Below are 12204 nucleotides of genomic sequence, written 5' to 3'. Positions count from 1 at the left end.
AACAACAACAATTGTGAATAGAGTAAAAATCTATGTGGCAGATCATCAGTTTTACATTCAATCAATCATTGCAATGATTACAATCCCCTCCACACACCATCAGCTAACAGTATTTATCTCTATTACCTCCCCCTTTTTGTTTTTGTTTTTTTTTTGATGTACACATACCACATTGAAAATATATATTCATTTAAATAGTCAAAGGGCAAATTTTGCAAACCAGCCTCCTGCCCTCAGGCACATGGCCTTTCTCCGTCTAGGGGCCTATAGTTGTCTGATGCTCTGTCTCTACCATCGCCTCTGACATCATCTCTGTTGTCACTGCTTTTCTGATTAGGATCCCTTGCTCCTCTCATGCTCTTCCCTCTTGATGGTTCTAGGGTCCTGTTTCTGAAATGACAGATTAACTGCTCCTTCCTTTTACATTCGCTGTGAGTTGGAACCGACTCCACGGCACATAACAACCATTACCACCACTGTCATTACATTGATTACAATCAATCGTCATTGATTACAGTTACTCACAACTGAGTCATAAAATCCTATCTCCATCAGCACCCAACCCATCTAGACAACAGGAAACCTATTCAGTAGAGAATCTATCTCACCCCACTCATTATGACACTAAGTTCCCTCATGAAACCTTGTAAGCCAGTTACTTAGTGTTTTTATAGCATCCCAATTTTGATAGCCAAAGTCTAAGTTGCCTGTCCCTAACAATCTAGTGTGCTGAGGAGGCAAGCTTGATCTTGGATATGCAGAAATTTTCTCTTTTGCTTGGAATTTTGTGCAACTGCATCCCTATGCAAAGATCCAGTTCATCAAGTTGTAGCAATTTATGCTCTCTGTATCAAACATCTTTGTTTTCATCTGATTGAGTTCTGCTTAGCAAGCCATCCAAGCTAGGTCATATGGGTGCTATCTGCAAGTTTGAGAGTTCTCACCAGGCTCCCTTCACTTCAGGCCAGCTGGCCGCTTCACTCTTAACTTTAGCTCCAGTGGTTAGGTCAGTGTCCTCAGGCTCCAGTGATCACACGTCTCTCTGGACTTCAAATCAGCCAGCCTTTCCTCTTCTCTCACATCTCTGTCTCATCTCAAGGTCATCGGGTATCTATGGAAGCAGACCAAACTCATCCCATGTCTACATTGCTGCATTTCCCCCACTTCTGCTCAGGTTGTTGTCTGCTGTTATTGGTTCTCAGCCCTAAGAATATGCTTTAGCATTTTGTAAAGTTGGTCTAGTCATTATACATTCCTTTAATTTCTGTTTTATCTGGAAATGTCCTAATTTCGCTGTCATATTTGAAGGACAGCTTTGCTGGGTATATGATTCTTGGTTGACAATTTCTTGCTTTGGAGTTTTGTGTGTGTCATTTCATTGCCTTCTTGCCTGCCTGGTTTCTGCTGAGAAATTAGAACTTTGTCTTATTGGTTCTCTTTTGTAGGTCACTTTTCGTTTTTCCTGAGCTGCTCTCAGGATTCTTTCATTGTCTTTGGTTTTGGTAAGTCTGATTATAATATGTCTTGGTGATTTTCTTTTGAGATGTTTTCTTTTTGGGTTTCTTATATCTCCTTGTATGCTTTTTTTCATCTTTCATGATGTTAGGGAACTCTGTAACAATTTTCTCTGTGCTTTTTATTGTCTCTCTGTTTTGGAATTCTAATCACCTATGTTATTTATTCCTCCTCATTGTTATGTGCCATGGAGTCGGTTCTGACTCATAGTGACCCTGTGCAGGGTTTCTGAGGCTGTAAATCTTTACGGGAGCAGAAAGTCTCATCTCCCACGGAAGAGCTGGTAGTTTTGAACTGCTGACCTTGCAGTTTGCAGCCCAGTTTGTAACCACTACACTACCAGAACTCCTTATTCCTCTTCATGGTGCCCCAATAACTCAGGATTTATTCATATTTTATTATGAGTGTTTGTCTAGTATACTCATTGAGAGTTTTATCTTCAAGCTCACTAATTCAGGCTTCCATTGCTTTGAATCTATTCCTTTTCCCTTTCAGTGTATTGTGCATATCTGAAATCTTAGTATTAATCTTCTGGATTTCTAATTACAGGTATCCTTTCAAAATTTACATTTATTTTGTATGTTTGTTTCTATAGTGTTTTTCTGAATTCAGCTAACATGTTTTTCTCTTTGCTTTACTTGATCTTTCCACCGATCTTTTGAAGGTATTCTTTGGAGTCCTGGTGTGGTGCATCTGGGTTAATGCACTGGACTGCAAAGGTGGTTTGAACCACAAGGTTGGTGGTTCAAATCCACCAGCCACACCTTGAAAACCTATACAGGGTTACTATGGGTTGGGACCAAATCAAAGGCACTTAACAACAGCAACAAATATTCTTTTGAATTCTTTTTCAATTAGTTGAATTACTTTTTATATCTCAGAATTGTTTTCTAGTTCTGAATCTTAGTCAGTTGTTTAGGCTATTTTCTTTTGTTTCTTCGTGTAAGTAAAATGGGCTGTTGTTTCTTGAGCATTTTGGTGTTGTCTTATTTGTATTTAATTGTTGATTGTATGTTGATATGCTCTTAGGCTCTCACTGTCTCCTGAGGGTGTAGAGAATGGAAGTGTGTACATTATTCTACATTCAAATACCTCAGTTTAAGGTAGTTTTGCCTGGTGTTGGCTGCTGTCTGTCATTGATCAGGTGATATAGGAGCTTGTCTTGGCTCTTGCCCAGTAGATGAAGCTGCAGAGGGTATGGTTGTGGCTGGCCTATATGGTCACAGTTGCTGTCTCCTATTGGGTAGGAAAGATGAGAAAACCCCTCTCACACACATGCAAGAAAACAAAATAGAATACACAAATAAAGAACAAATAATGAAAAGAGAAAATAATAAACAGAAAAAAGAAAAAAACACAGGCAGCAACCAGATAAATGGAATATAATCTTTGAAAAGATAAAAGGTGGACAGGCCATCGACCTGGAGAAGAGAGAGAGAAGAGGAAGGGCTGGTTGGTTAGAAGTGTGGTGAGACCAGAGGACTCCTAAGCCCATTGACAAGGACCTAGCCACAGAGTGAATCTTCCAGCTGATATGAAGTGAGGGGAGATGTACAAGAATGCCCAAACTTGCAGATAGTACCCATTTGACCTAGCTTCAATGGCTTGATGATCAGAACTTGACTTCTTGTTGTTGTCAGTAGAGTCGGTTCCAACCCATAGCTACCCTGTATAGGGTTTCCAGCTAGAAGAAGATAAAGAAATTTGATAAGGGAAACAAGTGCAAATTGCTATAATTTGATGAACTTGATATATACTTATGGATGTGGCGGTGGTGGTTATATGCCATGGAGTCAATTCCTACTCATAGCTGCCCTGTACAGGGTTTCTAAGGCTGTAAATATTTACAGGAGTAGAAAGCCTCATCTTTCTCCTATGGAGCAGCTGATAGTTTTAAACTGCTGACCCTGAGGTTAGCAGCCTGATTCGTAACAACTAAGCTACCAGAGTCCTACTTATGGATGTAGTAGCTCAAAATACCAACTGAGAGGGAAGGAGTCTTTACATCAAGGATCAAACCTATCCTCTTTGTACATGGGTTTTATCAGGACAGGCAACTTAGACATTGGCTACCTGAAATCGGGGGACGAGGAGTAGCTATAAAAACACAAAGTGTCTGGCTTACAAGTTTTCAATACGGGATTGTTTCAGAGTGTGCAGGGAAGGCAGAATTTTTACTGAATAGTTTTCATTTTGTCTAGAAGGGTCTGGTGAAAGGAGATGGGGATAAGGGTCTTATGATTCAATAGTGAGTAATTATTATCATGACTAATTGAGATTGTCACATCTGTAAAGATAGATTTTTGTAACATAAAGAGGGGAGTAGTTAATCTTACATTCCAGGAACAGAGGACCTAGGACCATCAAGGGAGAAGAGCATGAGAGGAATGTGGGACCCTATCCAGAGATGCAGCGATACCAGAGATGAGGGCAGAGATGATGACATGGAAAGATAGAGCAGCTGAGGACTCCAGACTTATGGAATGAGAAAGGCTTTGTGCTGGCAGCCAGGAGGCAGGCTTGCAGAATGTGTCCTTGGGTTGCTTAAATAATTACATATTCCTGAGTGTTTTTTGTATACATCAAATAAACAAAAACAAAAACAGAGAATAGAAGCAAATACTGCTGAATTATGATGCATGAAGGGAATTGTAATCATTGCAATGAAATGCAGTATGATAGGATAAGTGCAAACTGGTGTTCTCCTTTGGAAACTGTCACTCAATTCACAATAGAAGCTTTAAAAAAAAAAAAAAAAAAGAGGGGAAATAAGGCACGTTTTCTAGCAAAAAAAAGAAAAAAAAAAATACTGGTGGCATATTGTCCAGAATTATAGCAACACAGAAGCCACCACCATATGACAAACTGACAGACACGTGGTAAATTTTACCCATAGAATCCTTCAATATTACAACCCAAGGCTTGAATTTTACTTTAGTTCTTATTTCATGAGAAATGCTTAGTGTCTCGTTCTAATGCCAGATCTTTGCCTATTTCGCTTTAATAATAGATTTTGTTTTCTGTCTGCCTTTTGAAATCTTCTGTCAAGCTCTTATGTCATCCTTTCTTCCAATCCCTTTAGTTTTCTCTGTTCAGTAGAAAGTTTCAGTGTCTCTTCTGACATCCACTTTGTTCTTTTCTTTCTTTTTAATGACTTTCTTCATGTATCATGTCCTTATTTTCATACCATAACTTGACTAGTCTTTGATGATCAATGCCGTAAATTTATGTTTAAATTCACCTCTAAGTTCAGGTGGGATATAATTGAAGTCCTGCTTTGGTTCTCATGGACTTGTTTAATTTCCTTCAGCTACAATTTGAACTTGCATATAAGCAACTGTTGCTGTATTCCACAATCTTCTCTTGACTTTTTCCTGACTGATGATATTGAACTTATCTATCATGTCTTTCCACAGATATAGTTTAGTTGATTCTTTTATATTCCATCTGGCAAGGTCCACATGTAGTCACCATTAATATTATTAAACAAAAGTTATTTTAATGAATAAATCATTTGTCTGCAAAAAAGAAAGAAACAGGAAAATGGAGCTATAGAAGAGAAAAAGAAGAGAAGAAATAAAAGGAAGAAAAGAAAAACAGAAACTAGGGAAAGTGACGATGAAGAGAGAAAAAGAATAGAGAGTAGTAAAGAAAGATGAAAAGAAAAAAAAAGGATGAGGAGAAATGAGAAACAGAAGAAAAGAAGTAAAAAGAAAAGCAGAGATAAAATTCTAGGGCCTGGAAAGTGAAGAAGGCTAAACAAGCAAAAACAACAAAATGGTGGAAAGATAAAACCAAAACTAAAACAAAACAAAAAACAGTGTAGCTGTTGGACCCACAGAGAAAACTCTTTTGGACTCTTGCCAGTCAAGGACTTCACAAGGTGGGTGCAAGAGGGATGAGACAGTGGTGTTCCTAGCCTTCGATGGCTTCCTATAGGCCTAAATGTTAGGGCACTCAATGCAGTAGTTCATGAAGGCCCATGATGGAGCGTGCTTCAGTGTCTATTAGGACAGCAGGGCAGCTGGGGACACCGTTAGGTGATTCTGAGGCTCTCTCCTAGACTAATGTTGGTCTGGTGACTACAGGTTAAAGTCCTGGACCAAGTCCACCTGAATCCAGGCACCAAAGAAGCCAAGCTCTGATGAGCAGGGCCTGTGCTGGAGGTGGATAGGGAAAGAAGCATAGGGAAAAAGAAGGACTCACACCTTTCCTGTCCCCTGTGTGAATGTGTTCTGCCAGGCCACTTTATGTCACACCAAAGCTGCTCACAAACATTTAAGATGTCCGTGCTACATCTTGCCAACTGTTCACCCTCTTGCCATCTCTGCTCAGCTTCTCCTCTAAGCAAATACTCAATCCACTTCTCTATACTTTCCTCTGAAGTTCAGGGATCCAGGATTTTTTTCTGTGTCTGTTTCATTTGGCCTCTTGTATCTTTGTTGTAGGTGATCCATGTGGAGTGTCTGTGTAGGATGTCATTATGCCAGAAGTCCCTCTAAATGTGTTCTTTTTGGTTTTGTAATTTAATATTGACAGTACTTAGCTGTACAGTCATTTTATGGGTCAATTTTGTTTTCTCCATTATAATTTCTCAAAAATTAAGAAATATTAGTAAGAGAAAATATATTAAGAATTTTTCTATATTTCAGATTTCTTAACCAAAGCATTTTGGTGGATTCATACATTAATCCATGTGTAATATGTAAATAATAACCCCAAATGTAAGAGTTGCCCCAAATTTTTATATTGTAAATTGAATTATAAAAACAGAAAGACACTTTACAGAAGTTATGTGAATAGCAAATATGCACATGAAAAATGCTCAAGATCATTAGTTACATGGAAATATAAATTAAAATCACAGTGAGATATTTCTGTACACTAACCAGAATGACTAAAATGTAAGGAACCAGAATCTTCATACAATAATAGTAAAAATGTTAAATGGTACAGCCACTGGGGATGTTTGACAGTTTGTTAAAACATTAAACATATGTTTACCATACGACTTAGTGATTTTACTCCAACATTGCCATTCATAAGAAATGAAGGTATTTCCACATAAAAATTTGTGCATGAATGTGTATTGCAGAATTATTTATAATAGCCCCAAGCCAGAAAAAAATCCTATGTCTCTCAACTGGTGGATGGATAAATAAAATTGGTATAACTACATGGTGGTGGTGGTGATGTGCCGTGGTGTCCATTTCGACTTACAGCAACCCTGCGTAGGGTTTCCGAGGCTGTAAGTCTTTATGGGAGCAGAATGTCTCATCTTTCTCCTGTGAATCAGCTGGTAGTTTCAAAATGCTGACCTTGAGGTTAGCAGCTGTACTCATAACCACTGTGGTACCAGAGCTCCTTGGTATAACTAACTACATATTTAATATCCATCAATTCAAAGAAAGAAACTAGTGAAAAATACAATTCTATGAATTAATGATAGGATCAGCACTGTATTGCTAACCATAAGGTTGGTGGTTCAAACCCACCAGTCAGTCTCTCCTTGGAAACCCCATACAGGGTCTCTAAGAGTCAGAACTGACTCAACATAAAAAAAGAATTGCATATTGTATGGCTCCATTTGTGTTAAAGTCTAGAAGAGGCAAATTATAGAGGCAGAGAACACATCAATGTTTACTTGCCACTGGTCATAGGAGAAGAGATTGAACACAATGGGCACAAGTGAACTTTTTGGGGTGATGGAAGTGTTCTAAATTTGGATTTGCTAATGGTTGCACAACTGTATAAATTTACTGAAACTCATTGGTTCAAAATGGATGTATTTTATTGTTTCTAAAGTGTACCTCAATGCAGCTATAAACAAACCACATATAATATGTTTTACTCTCTTTGTGCCTAGGTAATTATCTGTAAGAAACTTTCTGAAAAGCTGGTAGAATTTCCGTTGCTGGCATCTTGGTACCAGAGGATTCAGGAAGTACCCAGAGTAAAAGCAGCAGCTTCTCAGTGTGGAATCCAATTTCTTGATTTACCAGAATTACTGACTACCTCAACTGAGCAGCATCCAAATCTATGTGAGATCCAAGATGTAGAGGAGCAAAATGATCCTTCATTTATAGGAGGGCCAAGGCCAACTATGACCAAGTTAATGGTAATTAAATTATTAATTTTTAAATCCATATGATAATGTTTATAGTCAAATTTTGACATTATGCATGTTCTCAGTTTTTTTAGTAGCAAGTGTCTTGAGTCACTTTTTGACAATTATTTTCACTAGTCTTTTACATCATTCATGTGAAGAATATTGTTTTTAACTATCTGTTCTGTCTCATTCCAACCCTATATAGGATTGCTAAGGCTGTAAATCTTTGCTGGAGCAGAAAGCCTCATGTGAAATATAGTTAAATTGAAAATTTCTATTTCTGTACCTTTGGACTCAATATGTGCTTTTGAAAAGGTTGTTTTTCTTTCATATATATATATATATATATATATATAATTTTAAATTATATTTAAGACTTTGACCAAGGTAATATCATACCTGGTTAAGTGAAATGTTTTCATCAGTTGCAAGATTTTGACTGTCTTTTTCTATTTTAAAATGATAATATGAAGTTAAAGATATATAAAACTGAATATACCTATTTATTTTCTAAGGTGTTACCTATTTTGAAATCTTTGGATTTTGGTTTTACTTCATTCTTTGAGTTTAGTGACTTTATTGCATAATTGTTACGTGTTGTCGAGTTGGTTTCAACTCCTAGAGGTCTTTTGTACAACAGAACAAAACACTGCCCAGTCCTGCATCAACCTCACAATCATTGTTACGCTTGTGCCCATTGCTGCAGCTACAGTGTCAATCCAACTCATTGGGTATCCCTCTTTTTTGCTCCCCCTCCAATTTACCAAACACGATGTCCTTCTCCAGGGATTGGTCCCTCTTCATAGTATATCTGAAGTATAAGAGACGAAATCTGGCCAATTCGGCTTCTAAGGAGCATTCTGATTGTACTTCTTCCAACACAGATTTGTTTGTTCATCTGGCAATCCATGGTATTTTAAATATTTTTCTGTAACACCATAACTCTAATGTATCAAATTATTGTATGATCTTCCTTATCTGTTGTCCAGTGTTCTCATGCATGAGGCTATTGAAAGTGCCATGGCTTGAGTCAGGTACACTTAGCCCTCAAACTGACATCTATGTTCTTGAACACTTTAAAGAGAGGTCTTTTGCAGCAGATTTGCCTAATGCAATACATCCTTCGATTTCTTGACTGTTGCTTCCATGAATGTTGATAGTTGAACCAAGCAAAATGAAGTCTTTGACAACTTCAATCTTCTCTCTATTTATATGGATGTTACTTATCTGTCCATTAGTGAGGATTTTTGTTTTCTTTACATTGAGATGCAACCCATCAAAGGCTGTCGTCTTTGATTTTTATCAGTAAGTATTTCAGGTCCTCTTGCCTTTTAGTAAGCAAGATTGTATCATTTGTATATCTCAGGTTGTTAATGAGTTTCCCTCTAATCCTGATGCCACATTCCTCTTCATGTAATCCAGTTCCTTGTATTATTTGCTCAGCATAAATTAAATAAAACCTAGCACACATATTTCCTGGTTTTAACCCATTCAGTGTCCCCTTGTTTTCTTCAGATGACTGTTTCTTGGTGTATGTACAGGTTCCTCATGAGTTCCTGAATACTCTTCTCTGTAATGTTGTTCATAGCTTGTCATGATCCACGCAGTTGAAAGCCTTTGCATAGTCAGTAAGCACAGGTAAACATCTCTGTGGTATTCTCTGCTTTTAGCCAAGACACATCTGATGTCAGCCATGATAACTCTCATTCCATGTCCTCATCTGAGTCCTGCTTGAACCTCTAGAAATTCCCTGTCAATGTACTGTTATAGCCATTTTTGAATTATCTTTAGCAAAATTTTATTGCATGTGATATTAATGATATTTTCCAGTAATTTATGTATTCTGTTGGGTCATCTCTTTTTAGAATGAATATAAATATGGATTTCTTACAGTCAGTTGGCCAAGTAGCTGTCTTCCAAATTCCTTGGCATAGATGAGTGAGTGCCTCTCCATTTGTTGAAAAATTTCTTTACATTGAGATGCAATGTAAATTGTATTCCATCAATTCCCAGAGCCTTGTTCTTTGCCAATGCCTTCAATGCACATTAGATTTCTTCTTTCAACACCAATGCTTCTTGATCATATGTTACTTCTTGAAATGGTTGAACATCCATCATTTTTTTTGGTGCACGAACTCTGTAAATTCCTCCATTTTCTTTCTTTTTTTTTTTTTTTTTTACAAATACATACGTATATATGGTGGGGTTTCAAAAAGTTTGTGGAGTGATGGGTTTAAAGAGAATTAAATTTAATTTTTCCACTAACTTTTTTTCTAAGTTTTTATTGTGAATTGAATGATAATTTACATGGGAGAACATTGATTTTATGCTTATCGTTTCATTGCAATGATTACAGTCTTTTCTGTGTATCATCATTCAACAGCATTTGCTTCCATTCCCTCTGTTTTTGTTATTTTTTTGTGGGGGATAGATAATAATTATTTATTATATTGTATTTAAACAAAGGGCAAATTCTGTAAGCCTTCCTCCTACCCGCCAGCATTCAGTCTTTCTCTTTCCATGAGTCAGCAGTTCTCAGTGGCTCTCTTTCTCCATGTCCTTATCTCTGCCTCCACCTCTGGTGTGGCTGCCTCTCTGGATAGGGTTCCACATTCCGCTCGTGCTCTTCTCCCTTGATCGTCCTAGGATCCTCTGTTCCTGGACTATAACATTAACTACTCCCCTCTTTATGTTACAAAACTTCTACCTTTACAGTTGTGACAGTCGCAGTTAGTCATGGTAACAATTACTCACTACAGAATCATAAGAATCTTATCCCTATCTCTTCGTACCAGAGCCATGTAGCAAGAAGAAAACTATTCAGTGGGGACTCAACCTTCCCCTGCACACTCTTTTTTTTTTATGTTTTTATTGTGAGGTTTAGATGGGAGAACATCAGCTTTACACTCATCCTATCGTATTTCATTTCATTGCAGTGATTACAATCCCTTCCATGCATCATCAAATACACAAAGGGTACATCACAGGCCCGCTCCCATGACCCCAGCACACACCCTTCTCCCTCCCTGAGTCCAATGTCCCCAGTGGCTCCATCTGTCCACTTCATCGTCTCTGTCTCCGTCCCTGGCATCACTGCCTCTCGCAGTAGGATCCTGCTCTTCATTCTTCTCACTTGATGGTCCCAGGGACCTCCACTCCTGGGCTGCAAAATCAATCACTCTCCTTCTTTTGTCAAAAAACATCTACCTCTATATTTCCTACCCTCACAATGAGACCTGATGGCAATTATTCACTATTGTACCACAACAGTCTTAACCCCATTTCCTTTCGCCAGCCCGGTCCCAATGGATTGGAAATAATTCCATGGTGATTCTACCTTCCCCCGCCCCATCTGGAACTAGGCTCCCTCTTGAAAGCTTGTAAGCCAGTCACTTCTTGCCTTTATAGCCCCCCCCCCCCATTTATAGGCCCCACAATATCTAAGTTGTCCATCCCTGTCAACCCTGTGTACCGAGGGGGTGGGAGTATTCCTTGCTGTAAAGATTTGTGCCCTTTTATGAGCTACTATATCCATAAGTATAGATAAAGTTCATCAAATTGTAGCAAGTGATGCTTCCCCCTCCCCCCCTTCTTTTTTCTTCTAGTCGAGTTCTGATCATCTAGCCATCAAAGCCAGGTCAAGTGGGTACTATCTGAAAGTATGGGTATTCTTGTGCGTCTCCCCTCACTTCATAGCAGCTGGACAATTAACTCTCCATTTTAGTCTTCTGTGGCCATGTCACTTCCTCTGGGGCCAGGAGTCCCCAGGTCTTTCCATACTGTTGGCCAACCAGGTCTCCACTCAGGTTCACAGGGATCTATTGAATGTGGTCAGACTTAGCTTGCAACTACATTGCTGTTTTTACCCCCTCTTCCCCTTATCGATGACTTATGTGGTCACAAGCCAGACCACATTCCTACTCATGTATTCCCATTGAGTCTCAGTCTTAGAAGGGGATTTGCTCTGAGGGGTCCCAACCACTTGTCTTGATGGTTCCTGGGTGAACAGTTTACTTGTAGTAATCAATCAGACTGCATTTATTGTTTCAGATTTTTCCTGCCAGTCTTTCTTTCACACAGTATCTTCTGTTCTTCTAGCCACTCCAGGCTGGTCTACTCATCCTTTCCAGTGGAAATTTCCTACCTCAGTCAGTTCTGGATGGGGTTCTGGATTCCACCTATGGTCTTATGCAAAGTAAGGGCTCCACCGGAAGCCTCTTTCACTGGGCAACTTCTAGCCCCCTTTAAGGTATTCCAATCAGTTATAGACTGAAGACAGACTTACAAGTTTTCTGTAGTGATGTTTCTAGCTACTCCTTTCTCCCCCTTCAAGTGTCTATTTTACAATGGTAAGCAAGGGAAACCAAGATTCAAAAGACAACCAAGCATCTTAACATTATTCCCCTCTTTTACCACTTCAAACCATGCCTCCATTCCTTTTTCCCAGAGTGCTGTTGTTCCAAGGTTGTGCATAAATCATCATTTACCTCTGTCTCACTTAGCCCATGAGAACCTGTTCACCCATCAGCCTTGTTCTTCCATTCCCCTCCCCCTTCTTGTGAATTGCCCCCCCCCGCTCC

The 12204-nt window shown here is 38.8% G+C and overlaps 1 protein-coding gene across 2 annotated transcripts in view; it reads left to right on the top strand.

The window, feature by feature from the left end:
• Nucleotides 1-12204, top strand: part of GSTCD (glutathione S-transferase, C-terminal domain containing) — a 204947-nt gene that overhangs the window by 51804 nt on the left and 140939 nt on the right. For both annotated transcript variants that reach the window (XM_006874552.1, XM_006874553.1), the window contains one exon: nt 7382-7633. In XM_006874552.1, the coding sequence (XP_006874614.1) occupies nt 7382-7633 (252 nt within the window). The remainder of the gene's footprint in view (nt 1-7381; nt 7634-12204) is intronic.

This window comes from Chrysochloris asiatica, unplaced genomic scaffold, assembly GCF_000296735.1.
Source record: "Chrysochloris asiatica unplaced genomic scaffold, ChrAsi1.0 scaffold00285, whole genome shotgun sequence".
NCBI lineage: Eukaryota > Metazoa > Chordata > Mammalia > Afrosoricida > Chrysochloridae > Chrysochloris > Chrysochloris asiatica.
Note: the sequence above shows the minus strand (reverse complement) of the source record. Positions and strands in the feature narration are given on the sequence as shown.